A 12,192-nucleotide genomic window follows, 5' to 3' on the forward strand; every position below is an offset into this window, starting at 1 on the left:
ATCTTTTTTAAACGCCGAAAAGCGGTTGATCGGTCAACGTTTAGCGTTGTAGCAACTTCTTCTGTTGAAATTCGCGGATTATTGAGCACTAAAGTACGCAAAACATCGTCATCAATGTCAGAAGGTCGACCAGAGCGTGGCTCGTCTTCAAGGTTAAATTCTCCGCGCCGAAATTTAGCAAACCATTTTTCCACAGTTCGTTTAGCTGGTGCTTCATCCTGATAAACATCCTGAATGTTTTTTACGGCTGCGGCAACGTTTATTCCCTTCCGAAACTCGTAAAGCATAACATGCCGTAAATGCACCTTATCGATACTCATTTTTAAAGTGATATTTCTCGAAGCAGTTTGTATGAAAACAAATGATTTTGTTTTTAATAACAGCTGAAGACGTCACCTTTCCAACGTTATATAATATGTAGATGGAAGTATTAATGACAACACTTTACGACGCTTATAACTCCATCTATTGAAACTCCGCACGAACTTTTGCACTCACCCAATATATTGCTTATTCTTTACGTACGTATTTCCTCAAATGCAGTTTTCCTTATATCCCATGAAGGCTTCTAATTATTCTGTAAATTCCGATTGTTAAACAGTTTTCAATTACTTTTCGCTCAGTACTCTCTTGCTTCAAGGCTGGACAAGGTTTCTTATCTTGAATGAACTCCGATGTATGAATGATTTTACAATAACATTAATAAAGAATAAGCTACGCGATATTCGAGCACTGGCTTGACTTCTAGTAATAATGTCGAACAGATCGACGGACCTTGGCATCAGATGCGCCTACGCTGGCTTAGATATTTAAAAAATTTTTTTTCTCGCACGAGAATGTATCATTAAACTTAGAGACGATATTTTAGCTAATACAGACCATATCAATATCAAAAAATATCGAGAGACATTAAACCCACTATTAACTGAGGCTCTCTTTATTCTCTCCGCGTAGAGGTAATTTTGCAATTATGGTTATTTGCAACGACCGCGTTGCGGCAATGACTCACACCAAAGGAGAGGGGAGAAATGGGCTTACGAGGGTGATCGAGAGCATACACGCTTCGACATTCGCGGAAAAATGATTGTGGTAGAAAGTTGGTACTATAACGTCAATCGAATACTTCTTCTGATATGCGGCTTATGGCCATACGAAAATACCAAATTCCGGTACGTACGAGCTGTGTTCATATTCGGCATATTGGTCTCCTTCGTAGTTGATAAGGTACATATTGGTGCGATCAAGAGACAATGTTGACGCTTCGCGCAATTCTTTGTGCGCATTCTTCTGATACCTTTGTATTATCGCTCTTTTTTTATTTTAGCTGGTCACACTATTCATTCAAGAATACAGCTTCAGATTGATTCTGAAGATCTTTTCAGACATTCTTCCTATTGGTATATGTATATTAAAGTTCATCGCCTTTTTACTTAACAAGAAACAAGTGAGCGTCTTTCAATTTGGCTTTATTAATAATACTAATATCAGTTTCCGTAAATCTACTGATATTGTGAAAACTCGGAAAAATGGGGACGAAAGAAGAGTACTAATAAGCATAGATCTGTAAACTGATCGTTTCCGAGATACTTGAATTTTATCTTGTCATTGTGTTCCTTTATCTATCTCTGATCATGTAATGAGAGTTACATTGTATTAACCAACATTTTATCCGTTGTTCGTAGGTGAAACATTTGTTAGACCGAATTTGCGAGGAATGGAGTGCATTGAAAGATTCCGAAGAGGTTAAGATAGCGAAAAAATATGGAAAATTAACGAGACAAATGACGACAATCCTACTTCGTAAGAAAATCTCGAGAGGAAATCTTGAATGGTCCGTCCTCTCTTTGATAGACGGATCATTCGCACTTATATATCAACAAATTTGCAACAAATTTGCTTTTCATATAAATATCTTCCTCAAATTCAAATTCAATAATGTTTTCAGTGTACGGTATATCGGGCTGGCTTCTTCTAGTGATGATACGATTTATCCCGATGATCATCGGTAACTTCGCAACAGCGAACAAATCTCTCGCGAGACAAGACAGTGTCTCACTGGGACGATTTGACAACTGTATTTACGTTTTCGTAGTCAAGTTCATAGGCGTAATCGTTATAACAGCCACTATAACGATGATCCTCGCGTATTTGCGGCATATCTGCATGATGTTAAAGATCACTTGGTAGGGCATGCACATATACACATACGGTTTGATCAAAAAGTAACGAGGATTTTTAATTTTCTCGGAAAATATTTATTTAATCTTCAATGTTTATTCCATCTCCTTCAAAGTAGTCCCCCTGTGATATTATACACTTATGCCAACATAGTTTCCAGTTTGAGAAACACTGGTGGAACGCCTCTTTAGGTATCGTCTTGAGCTGGATCTGCGATTTCGCCTTTATCTTATCTATTGTTGGAAAATGTTGTCCTTTGAATGTCCTTTTGAGTTTGGGAAATAGGAAAAAGTCACAGGGGGCCATATCTGGAGAATAACGTGGTTGCGGCATCATAACGGTGTTGTGTTTCGCTAAGAACTATTGGATAAGCAAAGCGGTATGCTCTCTGATTCGACATTTCGCCACACACAAAAATCGCCAAACACACTAAAGTAGGTCTTGCTCATTCGCTCGCCAAACTAAGCGTCGCAGCTGTCTGAAAATTGACACGTACGTTATTGGTAGTGCTACCAACATAAAAAAAGAATCAACTGAATAGACAAGATACAGCGCGCGCAATTTAAAAATTCTCGTTACTTTTTGATCAAACCTCGTATATCAAACATATCTATCCGAATATCTTGCGATTGTGACATGGGATATTTGTGCGTTTACAGTTACCGTATCAAGCATTCGATGGACGAATACGTTTCGCACATGACGATTCATCAGCAAAATCGTCTAATATGTCAGAAATTAATAAACGCCGTCAAAATCCAACGAAGAGCTATACAGTCGGTATCAGTTTAGAATAATGATTTTTCTTGCGAGTGCGGTACAATCGCGTTGAGACAAGTCGTTGTTCAAGATTTTGAGATATCAAGTTATGAAAAGTAGAAATATGAAACTATTTAGTATACGAGGGTGGTCCGATAAGTACTTAGCCTACAAAAGAAAAACGAAACTTTTGGAAAAGTAGCGATTTATTTCTCAACATAGTCTCCTTTTAGCTCGATACACTTGACCCAGCGATGCTCCAACTTCCTTAACCCGTCTGAAAAATACGTTTTCTCGAGGTCTGCAAAGTAGGCCTCCGTGGCGGCGATGACCTCCTCATTCGACTCAAATTTCTGCCTGGCGAGTGACTTTTTCAAGTTTGGAAACAAAAAGAAGTCGCACAGGGCCAAATCTGGAGAATACGGTGGATGGGGCAGCAGTTCGTAGCCCAATTCGACCAATTTGACCGTGGCGAGGGCGGAGGTGTGAGCCGGTGCGTTATCATGGTGGAAGAGCACTTTTTTCTTCGCCAAATGGGGCCGTTTTTTCTGCAATTCGGCGTCGAATCGGCCCAATAATTCGGCATAGTACAGCCCTGTGACCGTTTTGCCCTTCTCCAGGTAGTCGATGTAGATCACACCTTGTGAATCCCAGAAAACGGTGGCCATCACCTTTCCGGCCGATAGGATAGTCTTCGCCTTCTTCGGAGCGCGTTCGCCGGGTGAAGTCCACTGTTTCGACTGTTCCTTGGTCTCTGGTGTGTACCAGTGGATCCATGTTTCGTCGACGGTCACGAAACGACGCAGAAACTCCTTCGGATTGCGCTTAAACAGCGTCAAACACTGCTCTGAAATGGTCTCACGGTTGCGCTTGTTGTCCGGAGTGAGCAAACGCGGCACCCATCGCGCCGACAGCTTTCTCATGCCCAAAATTTCATGCAGGATATGACCCACGCGGTCTTTTGAGATGCCTACTGTCTCAGCTATCTCGCGCACCTTCAATCGGCGGTCTGCCAATACGAGATCGTGGATTTTTGTCATGTTATCCTCCGTGGTAGCCGTTTTCGGGACACCTGGGCGTGGCTCATCAAAAACCGACGTGCGACCACGTTGAAACTCGTTAAACCAATTTTTGATGGTCGCCATCGAAGAAGAGTCACCGTACACAGCATCCAAGCGCTCTTTGATTTCGTTGCGCGATTTCCCTTCCAAAAACAAGAATCGAATCACCGACCGATATTGCTCTTTTTCCATTTTTCTAAAATCCGCGGACATGCCCGCTTCCACACGCGGTCAAAACAAAACTACGAGTCCGATTCGGCTGAAATTTCGACAGTAGCCGTCTACGAGAATGTACTACACGATAGTAAATTTCTCTTGCGATAGTGGCGCCATCGGGCGGTGAGGCTAAGTACTTATCGGACCGCCCTCGTATATGTTATATATGTGTTATTTTGTATACAGGGTGTCCGGGATCTTTTAAAAACGCAAAATTGTGGAGATTAATCAGGTCAAACTGAGAACAAAAGTCAAGTACCGTTTTGTAAAAATTGCAATAGTTATTAAGTTATAAATGATTAAAAATGACCATATCTAGAAGCTCTTTTAATTGATAACATGAAAATTTGCGTATTTATTTGTGAAATGTTAAAGGACTTTTTCGTTTGGAATGACCTAATCTACAATTATGTGACGACTATTGTACCTAGCGACAAATTCAAGGTTTAGGGTTCAAAGTTCAATATACTCATCTACCGCTAGACACAATAGCCATCATACTGTAGATTAGGTCATCCTGAACAAGAAAGTCCTTTTACCATTTTACAAATAAAAACGCAAATTTTCAAGTTATCAATTAAAAGAGCTCTAGATGTGGTCATTTTCAATCATTAATAATTTAATAATTATTGCGATTTTTGCAAAATGGTACTTGATTTTTCTCTTCAGTTTGATCTGATTAATCTTCACAATTTTTCGTTTCCAAAAGATCCCGGGCATCTTGTATATTGAAGAATCTCTAAGTTGGCTCATGCTTAAGATATATTCCGACTTTTCCTCATTCGCGACTTTCTCGTCACTTATAAAAAGTTAACATTTTACTTTGCAGAAGAAAATATAATTCGATCACACAACCTGTTCCGATCATCTACTCCAAAGCTCTGCAAAATCTGCGCTTTTCGCCTGATTTTTAGCTCGCTTCGCCTACTCCTCTTATATCTTCCCTCATGCGCAGCCCATGAAATGCGCAAAGATCAATAACGTATGATGCGTGAACTTATTTCCAATAGCTTTCCACGTCACCTGTGAGGTACCATTTTTTGTGTTTTTTTGCACACATCATACGTTACTGAGCCTCATGCGGCTCGTAGGCCGCGCGTGGGAGAAGACGTAAGAGGAATAGCGCAAGGCGAAGCGAGCTGAAAATCGGGCAAAAAGTGCATATTTTGCCGAGCTTTCTACTTTTTTCATCGTATTTACTTACTCATTGCTCAATATTTAATACTCAGTTTCGGAAAATAATATTAATTAATAATATTGTTTAAATAATATGAACGGGACTCGAGCGCCGTTATTCTTCCGCACAGTTAGGCGAAATAGCTGATAACGATTAACGCTATAACGGATCCACGGATCAAATAGTGGGTTTCTCTGTTGCTCGGAAGGTACACCGAACATGTCTTATCCAGCGTTAAGTATTCAATTTCCCCTTTAATCGGCATGGGAGTGACTTCCTTAACCATTAATTTGTTTCACGTAAGTAATACCTACCTCATCCTACCTCAAACCGATCGCATTCGCTTCGCGAATGTTAAATCAACTTAATCCTCTTCTATACTTTAACTTCAGACTCTACAAGCCATACTGGGCCTGACCGATATGAATGATTTGATATTACCTGTGTTCTACGTCATCATGCATTTTATATACATCTTTGTGATGAATTACGGCGGACAATTGATTACCGATCACAGCGCGGACATATTAAAAACACTGTTAGTATAGAAACGTGGGTCACAAAGTTCCCTCCAGCTCGAATAACTAAATATCAACTAAATATCAAATAGATTTTCAAAAATAATATGTACAATGTACAGCAGAGCTTAGCAAATCTACACATTCCGGCCGATTTTCAACTCGCTAATTTGCCTAGCACTATTCCTACATAAAAAAAAATGCGTCAGCAATATCCCATGAGTAACGTGGAAAGTTACTGGAAACAAGTTACTGGAAACGTCGTACGTTACTGAACTTCGCGCGGTTCGTTGGCTGTACGCGGGAGAAGGGAGAGAAGTAAGGGAGACTTCACAGCTAGGGAAAAAACAGAAAGCAGAACCATCAGAATACTTCCTCCTCACCTCTCTCTCTCTCTCTCTCTCTCTCTCTCTCTCTCTCTCTCTCTCTCTCTCTCTCTCTCTCTCTCCCCCCCACCCCTCCCCTCCCCTATTCCCTTCCCCTTCCTCCTCCCTTCCCTCCTCCCCCTCCTCCCTCCCTCCCTCCCTCTCCTTCTCCCTCCCTATCCCGCCCTATACATATTCTTCCCCTCTCCCGTCCCCTTTCTCCTTCTTACTCTTTCCCTTCTGTCGCTCCCTTTCTCCCTTTCTCTCTCTCTCCCACCCCCCCTCTCTCTCTGAAGAGAGAGATACAGATTATCAACGTGATTTCTGATTAGTTCCTGCCTTTCTGCTTTCTGCTTTTCTGCCCAGGTGTATCCCTGAAGGAGAATTCACACCTGAGCAGAAAAGTAGAAAGCTGAAAGGCAGCGTCCAATCAGAACTCGCGTCTGTCTCTCAAGAAAAAGATAGATTACTAACGCAACTTCTGATTGGTTTCTGCCTTTCTGTTTTTCTGCCTAGGTGTGAATCCTCCCTAAGGGCGCATTCACATCTGGGCAGAAAAGCAGAAAGCAGAACAGCAGAAGCCAAGAGACACAGAGGAAAACTTGCCATTTGTGATTGGCTGTTGCCTTTCTGCTTTCTGATTTTCTGCTCAGGTGTGAATGCGCTCTAAGAGAAATAGCGCAAGGTGGGACAAACTGAAAGTCGGTCAGAATGTGCAGATTTTACCGAGCTCTGACTTACATTATATATATACAAGTAGCTATGCAATAGTGACTCACGTTGGACGTGAAATTTCAGATATGAGGTACAGTGGTACGTAGCGCCTATACACGTCCAGAAATTAATTCTTTTTCTAATGCTCAAAAATACTAAAAGCTATGGGTTAATCATCGGAGGCATATATGTCGCCTCTCTGGAAGGTTTCGTCACGGTGAGACAATTTGTAGCGCCAGTAGTTTACCAGGTATGTCGGTAATTACTTTCCGGTTTTTGTAACAGATGTCACTAGCCATAAGTATGCAATGTTATGATTTGATACATATATCATTTTATTCTACTGACATTAACCTCAAAACTACACAAGTTACGTTCCGCCAAAATAACAGCGTTATAGATTAATAATTTTTTGAAAATGTCGAGTTTTGTGCCTGAAAACGTGCATTTGCGGCACGCATTACTTTTCTTGTTTAATCAAAAGAAAAATGCCGCTGAAAGTCATGCTTTGCTGGTAGAGACTTACGGTGAGCATGCTCCAACCATAAGAACATGTGAAACGTGGTTTTGACAATTCAAATGTGGTAATTTCAACATTCAAGACAGAAAACGTCCTAGTAGGCCGCAAACGTTTGAAGATGCGGAATTGCAGGAGTTATTGGATGAAGACCCAACACAAACTCAAAAACAATTGGCAGAAAAGTTGAATGTGAGCCGAGTAGCAATTTGTGAACGATTACAAGCGATGGGAAAGATCCAAAAGATGGGAAGATGGGTGCCACATGAATTGAATGACAGGCAATTGGAAAATCGAAAAATCGTCAGTAAAATGCTGCTTCAAAGGTATGAAAGGAAATCATTTCTGCATCGAATAGTAACGGGTGATGAAAAATGGATTTATTTCGAAAATCCCAAGCGAAAAAAGTCATGGTTATCACCTGGCGAAGGCGGCCCATCGACTGCAAGGCCAAATCGCTTTGGTCGCAAGACCATGCTCTGTGTCTGGTGGGACCAGGTTGGTGTCGTATATTATGAACTGTTGAAACCTGGAGAAACAGTTAATACTGATCGCTACCAATAACAAATGATTAATTTGAACTGTGCATTGATCGAAAAACGTCCACAATACGCTCAAAGACATGATAAGGTGATTTTGCAGCATGACAACGCGCCGTCTCATACAGCAAAACCAGTCAAAGAAGTGTTGAAATCACTTGGATGGGAAGTTTTATCGCACCCGCCGTACTCTCCAGACCTGGCTCCATCCGACTAGCACCTTTTCGCATCGATGGGGCACGCGCTTGCAGAGCAGTACTTCGCCGATTTCGAAGAAGTTAAAAAATGGCTCGATGAATGGTTTAGCTCAAAGGAGAAACAGTTCTTTTGGAATGGCATCCATAAATTGCCTGAGAGATGGGCAAAATGTATAGAATCAAATGGCCAATACTTTGAATAAATATATTTTAACTATCCATTGTAAATAACGTGTTTTCTTTAGCGAAAAAACCGGAAAGGAATTACCGACACACCTGGTATATGCTACACGCTCTTCGTTACTTTTAATCTCGTTAATGCAATTATACCGCACATTTTACTTTGATATTCTTGAGATTATTAGCGATATTCCTGTGTCACGGTTTAGTTTCTTATAGATATAGTATACTTAGATCGGGAGATAAGAAAGATAATAGAGATAAGAAAGCTCTGTGCAAAAGCGATAAGAGAATAAGAAATTACACGATTTTAGCTTACGAGTATGTCGATATCCTACTTCATGGTGATCTACTCCACGCAATAACGATGCGAAATGCGATAGAAATGATTATAGTGGCTCACGCGCGAGATACGCTCGAATTATTAACGATGCTTTAGCGGAATGATAAGATCAAGAGCGAGTGAGTCTTCGTCTAAAAGTAGTGTGTGCGCGTTGAATATCCGACAACACGGTAAAGTGATGAAGTCGCAGCTTCATCTCTCACGGCGAGCGTATTTTGTAAAATAAAAATTTTAACACGATGGTTCGTTTACAGTTATAATTTTGAGAAACTCCTTGTGTAATTTTGTTTCACGACATTTCACGAGCTACCGTCTGGAGAACCAACTGTCACCTTTGAGATCTATTCGTTTCGCATTTGTTCGCGTACGCGTTTTTATACCCGACGTCTTTGAGGAATTATTTCATGGATTTCTCACATCAAGAGAGTGCGGATCTCGGCCTAGAGTCTTGAACAATAATGGAAGGCAACAAACAATGGTCAGAGGGAAATTACTTAGAAATAAGACCGTCAAACTTGAAATTGCTGAGTATTGAGACAAAATTACACGTAATTACGCGTTGCAGCCGGTCACGTTGTTTATTGCGTCGAACGTAGATATTCCCTCAAATTAACGTCATTAATTCGCATTGAGGACTGTACGTTCACTATTTCCGCATAAAAATGCGAAATAACAAGAATTTGCATACGTAATGCGTAATTACATAATGCGACATGAAAGAAAGAAAGGAAGGGAACATCGATCCCTGCACGTAGTCGAGTTTTGGCATCCGAAGAGAGATGTTTCCCATCGTAAGTAAGTACTATGATCTGAACCGAATGCTTTTGCTAGCGAGCGGCCTATGGCCTTATCGGAAGTCAAAGTCAAAATTCCGACACGTTCATGCTGCGTCCGTCCTCGTCGTTATACTGTCGTTCATAGTGTTCCAGGTATGAGCTCGCGCTCACGACACGAAAGCGCGTTCCGTGAAAAATTAAGAAATAGAGAAAGAAAAGAAAAACTCGTTTTCAAGTATAATATGCATCGAGAGGCCCCGCGTGATGAAAGAGAACGTGTACATGTGAAAGTAACATTTCAGTTGACGGTACTGATCAACACGGACTGCACCATAAACTTAGTCACAAAAGTGCTATCGATCGTTCTTCTCATGTTCGTGTGCGTTTTAAAGTACAACATATTCTTCTTCAACGCCGATAAAGTAAATAAAAGCTCTTTTCCACACCGCACCATTACTGTCCTGTCTTGCAAAATTAAACGAGACCACACGTTCGCAACCGCAGATGAAGTTACTCATGGACCTGATGTGGTACCACTGGACCATAATACAGGATAAACGGGAGATCGCGATACTGGAGAAGCACAGCCGTTTCACGCGACGATTTACGATGGTCATGACACGTAAGGATGACGTTTCGCGTCTCTCTGCGAATCCTTATTCTCAGCGCGACGTTAAAACACGCCAGATCTAATTACACGCAATTCCCGTCAGAGATCTTCTCCTTGGGGATATGCGTCGTAGCCGCAGGCCATTGTCTACCAGCAATCCTTGACATTATAGTGCCATTGAACTCATCCCGGCCGCGACATTTTTACATTTTGATGGAATATTTCGTCGATCAAGAGAGATATTTCCTACCGATTCTTTTGCACGTCATCGTGTCTTTGTCAGTAGGATCTATAATAATATTATCCGTTGGGACAATGATCATGGCTTACATGCAACATGCGTGTGCAATGCTGAAAATCGCGAGGTAATATGAAATTGGTATCTAAACAGGGTACTTGATCGAAAACGCTTACATACAAAATACAAACGCTTACATACAAAATACAGTATCTTAAAAACAATTGTTGATAGAATGTGAATGTCAACAGTGAAATCTCTGTCTCTTACTTGCTAAGATATAATCGGGTAAGCTCGGAAGTTGAAGAGATTGTTTTGAAAGTTGTCTAAATGTTGTCATTCTGCAGCTTTCGTATTGGAAACGCGGTACCGGATTCTGCGCAAACGTCATTTTCCCGTAATGATGTAATTTGCGAGAGAATTATCAGCGGAGTGCAAATTCATCGAAAGGCCATAGAGTTGGTATCTTCCGGTCAAATAGTATGATAATGAATAGTATGATAATTTAATTCGAGAAAAGAAAAATATCTTATAAATAATGCAATTTTATAAATATTAATTATGAATGATGCAATCGTGTTTCTACCGTGACTAAATTAAATTTTGTTTCGTTGTTGAAGGTTTATCGATTTGATCTTATCTAATTTCAAAGTGCCCTTTTTCTTTGTAATGTCCGCGGGAGTGGCTTCGATAGCGTTTAGTATTTTACAGGTGAGCACGAGTTTTCACGGGTCAGAATAATTAGTTGGAAGTATAATTTTGCAGCAAAGCTACATTAAATCGAGAAAATATATGATATTTGTAACACAAACTAAATCTAAATTTATACTTAAAAACTTAATTCCAGGTTTTTGTTGCGTTGTTGGAAAAGGATATGAACGAGATAATAATAACTATTATATTTGTTATTGTACAATTCTTCTATATGTACATAGGAAATTATGCCGGGCAATTAGTTGCAGATCATTACATCGAAGTATTTGATGTAGCGTAAGTAATGAGAAATTGTCAATGAGTTTGCAATATACAACACAAATTCTAGTACGTTTTAAATTTCTCATTTGCTTTACGCACGATTGAACGCGTCCGATTATATGTCGATTAACTAATACTTTACATTCTCTTAGCATTGATTTACGGAGACGTGATGCATTTAAAAAATATACGCTCGAGAAAATGCTAAGAGAATGCAATCTCTATTAAATTTGAGTACAAATATAAAATGCGTGCAAAATCGAAATATAACGTATAACAATTTACGATCGATGCAATTTACGATCCAAATTATCATGAATAGGTACTGCTCGTACTGGTATGTGGCACCGTTGCGCGCGCAGAAATTCTTATTGTTCATAATGCAGAGAACCACGAAAAACTTTTACTTCGTTTTCGGAGGGATATTCATGGTGTCACTCAAAGGCTTCTCCACGGTAACGAGCACGACTGTCAAAAATAAAACCATCTTAATTAATTAATTAATTGTTACAAGTAATTATATCCAAACTCAGATTTTCTTATAATTCATGGAAACGTTAATTTGCAGCTCGCAAGCATGTCGATATCTTATTTCACTGTTATATATTCGTTCGTCTATACGAGATGATTGATCTGTCACTGAAATTTGATGTCCGTAAAATCGTACGAGCGATTTCGATGTTATTGATATATCTTAGATTTCAAATAATTTGTCTTTATTGTATAATTATTTCACACGTAAGTAATTCTTATTCTTTTCCTTAATACTCTCCTATATGTATTGTTTGAAAAATCATATTATGTATAATACTTATATATTAATATGTAA

General features: G+C 39.9%; 3 protein-coding genes across 9 annotated transcripts in view; all 3 read left to right on the forward strand.

Annotated features, from left to right (window-relative positions):
- The window catches only part of alpha-Man-Ia (alpha-Mannosidase class I a), a 923,832-nt gene that overhangs the window by 811,786 nt on the left and 99,854 nt on the right, over window positions 1-12,192 (forward strand). The window lies entirely within an intron of this gene.
- Window positions 1,261-8,798, forward strand: LOC105182718 (odorant receptor 49a-like). Of its 4 annotated transcripts, XM_025304326.1 has the most exons (6): window positions 1,261-2,183; window positions 2,838-2,954; window positions 5,522-5,690; window positions 5,784-5,929; window positions 7,073-7,205; window positions 8,736-8,798. In XM_025304326.1, exons 3-6 carry the CDS (start codon window positions 5,655-5,657, stop codon window positions 8,784-8,786), a joined length of 366 nt encoding a protein of 121 aa, XP_025160111.1. In that variant the 5' UTR covers window positions 1,261-2,183; window positions 2,838-2,954; window positions 5,522-5,654; the 3' UTR covers window positions 8,787-8,798. The 4 variants fall into 4 exon arrangements, with proteins under 4 accessions (XP_025160111.1, XP_025160110.1, XP_025160109.1 ...); XM_025304327.1 differs by lacking the exon at window positions 1,261-2,183 and having other exon boundaries at window positions 2,758-2,954; XM_025304325.1 differs by lacking the exons at window positions 7,073-7,205; window positions 8,736-8,798 and having other exon boundaries at window positions 1,261-1,800; window positions 1,946-2,183; window positions 5,522-6,262.
- Window positions 8,503-12,187, forward strand: LOC105182720 (uncharacterized). 3 transcript variants are annotated; one of them, XM_019841179.2, is made up of 9 exons: window positions 8,503-9,693; window positions 9,843-9,962; window positions 10,045-10,162; window positions 10,254-10,515; window positions 10,736-10,846; window positions 11,009-11,099; window positions 11,236-11,378; window positions 11,686-11,818; window positions 11,932-12,187. In XM_019841179.2, the coding sequence occupies exons 1-9, from the start codon at window positions 9,544-9,546 to the stop codon at window positions 11,989-11,991; spliced, it is 1,188 nt and encodes a 395-aa protein (XP_019696738.1). In that variant the 5' UTR covers window positions 8,503-9,543; the 3' UTR covers window positions 11,992-12,187. The 3 variants fall into 3 exon arrangements, with proteins under 3 accessions (XP_019696738.1, XP_019696737.1, XP_019696741.1); XM_019841178.2 differs by having other exon boundaries at window positions 8,503-9,559; window positions 9,686-9,962; XM_019841182.2 differs by having other exon boundaries at window positions 9,524-9,559.

The sequence above is a fragment of the Harpegnathos saltator genome, unplaced genomic scaffold (genome assembly GCF_003227715.2).
Source record: "Harpegnathos saltator strain DR-91 unplaced genomic scaffold, Hsal_v8.6 scaffold60, whole genome shotgun sequence".
In the NCBI taxonomy this organism is placed as follows: domain Eukaryota; kingdom Metazoa; phylum Arthropoda; class Insecta; order Hymenoptera; family Formicidae; genus Harpegnathos; species Harpegnathos saltator.

Bases quoted from the DNA above. Each gene is read 5' to 3' on its own strand.
- LOC105182718 (XM_025304324.1), top strand. The intron at 2,184-2,837 runs GTAGGGCATGCA...GTGCGTTTACAG, and splicing joins ATGATGTTAAAGATCACTTG to TTACCGTATCAAGCATTCGA.
- LOC105182720 (XM_019841178.2), top strand. From the start codon at position 9,456: ATGCGTAATTACATAATGCGACATGAAAGAAAGAAAGGAAGGGAACAT. The intron at 9,560-9,685 runs GTAAGTACTATG...TGTCGTTCATAG, and splicing joins AGAGATGTTTCCCATCGTAA to TGTTCCAGGTATGAGCTCGC. The intron at 10,847-11,008 runs GTTGGTATCTTC...TCGTTGTTGAAG, and splicing joins ATTCATCGAAAGGCCATAGA to GTTTATCGATTTGATCTTAT.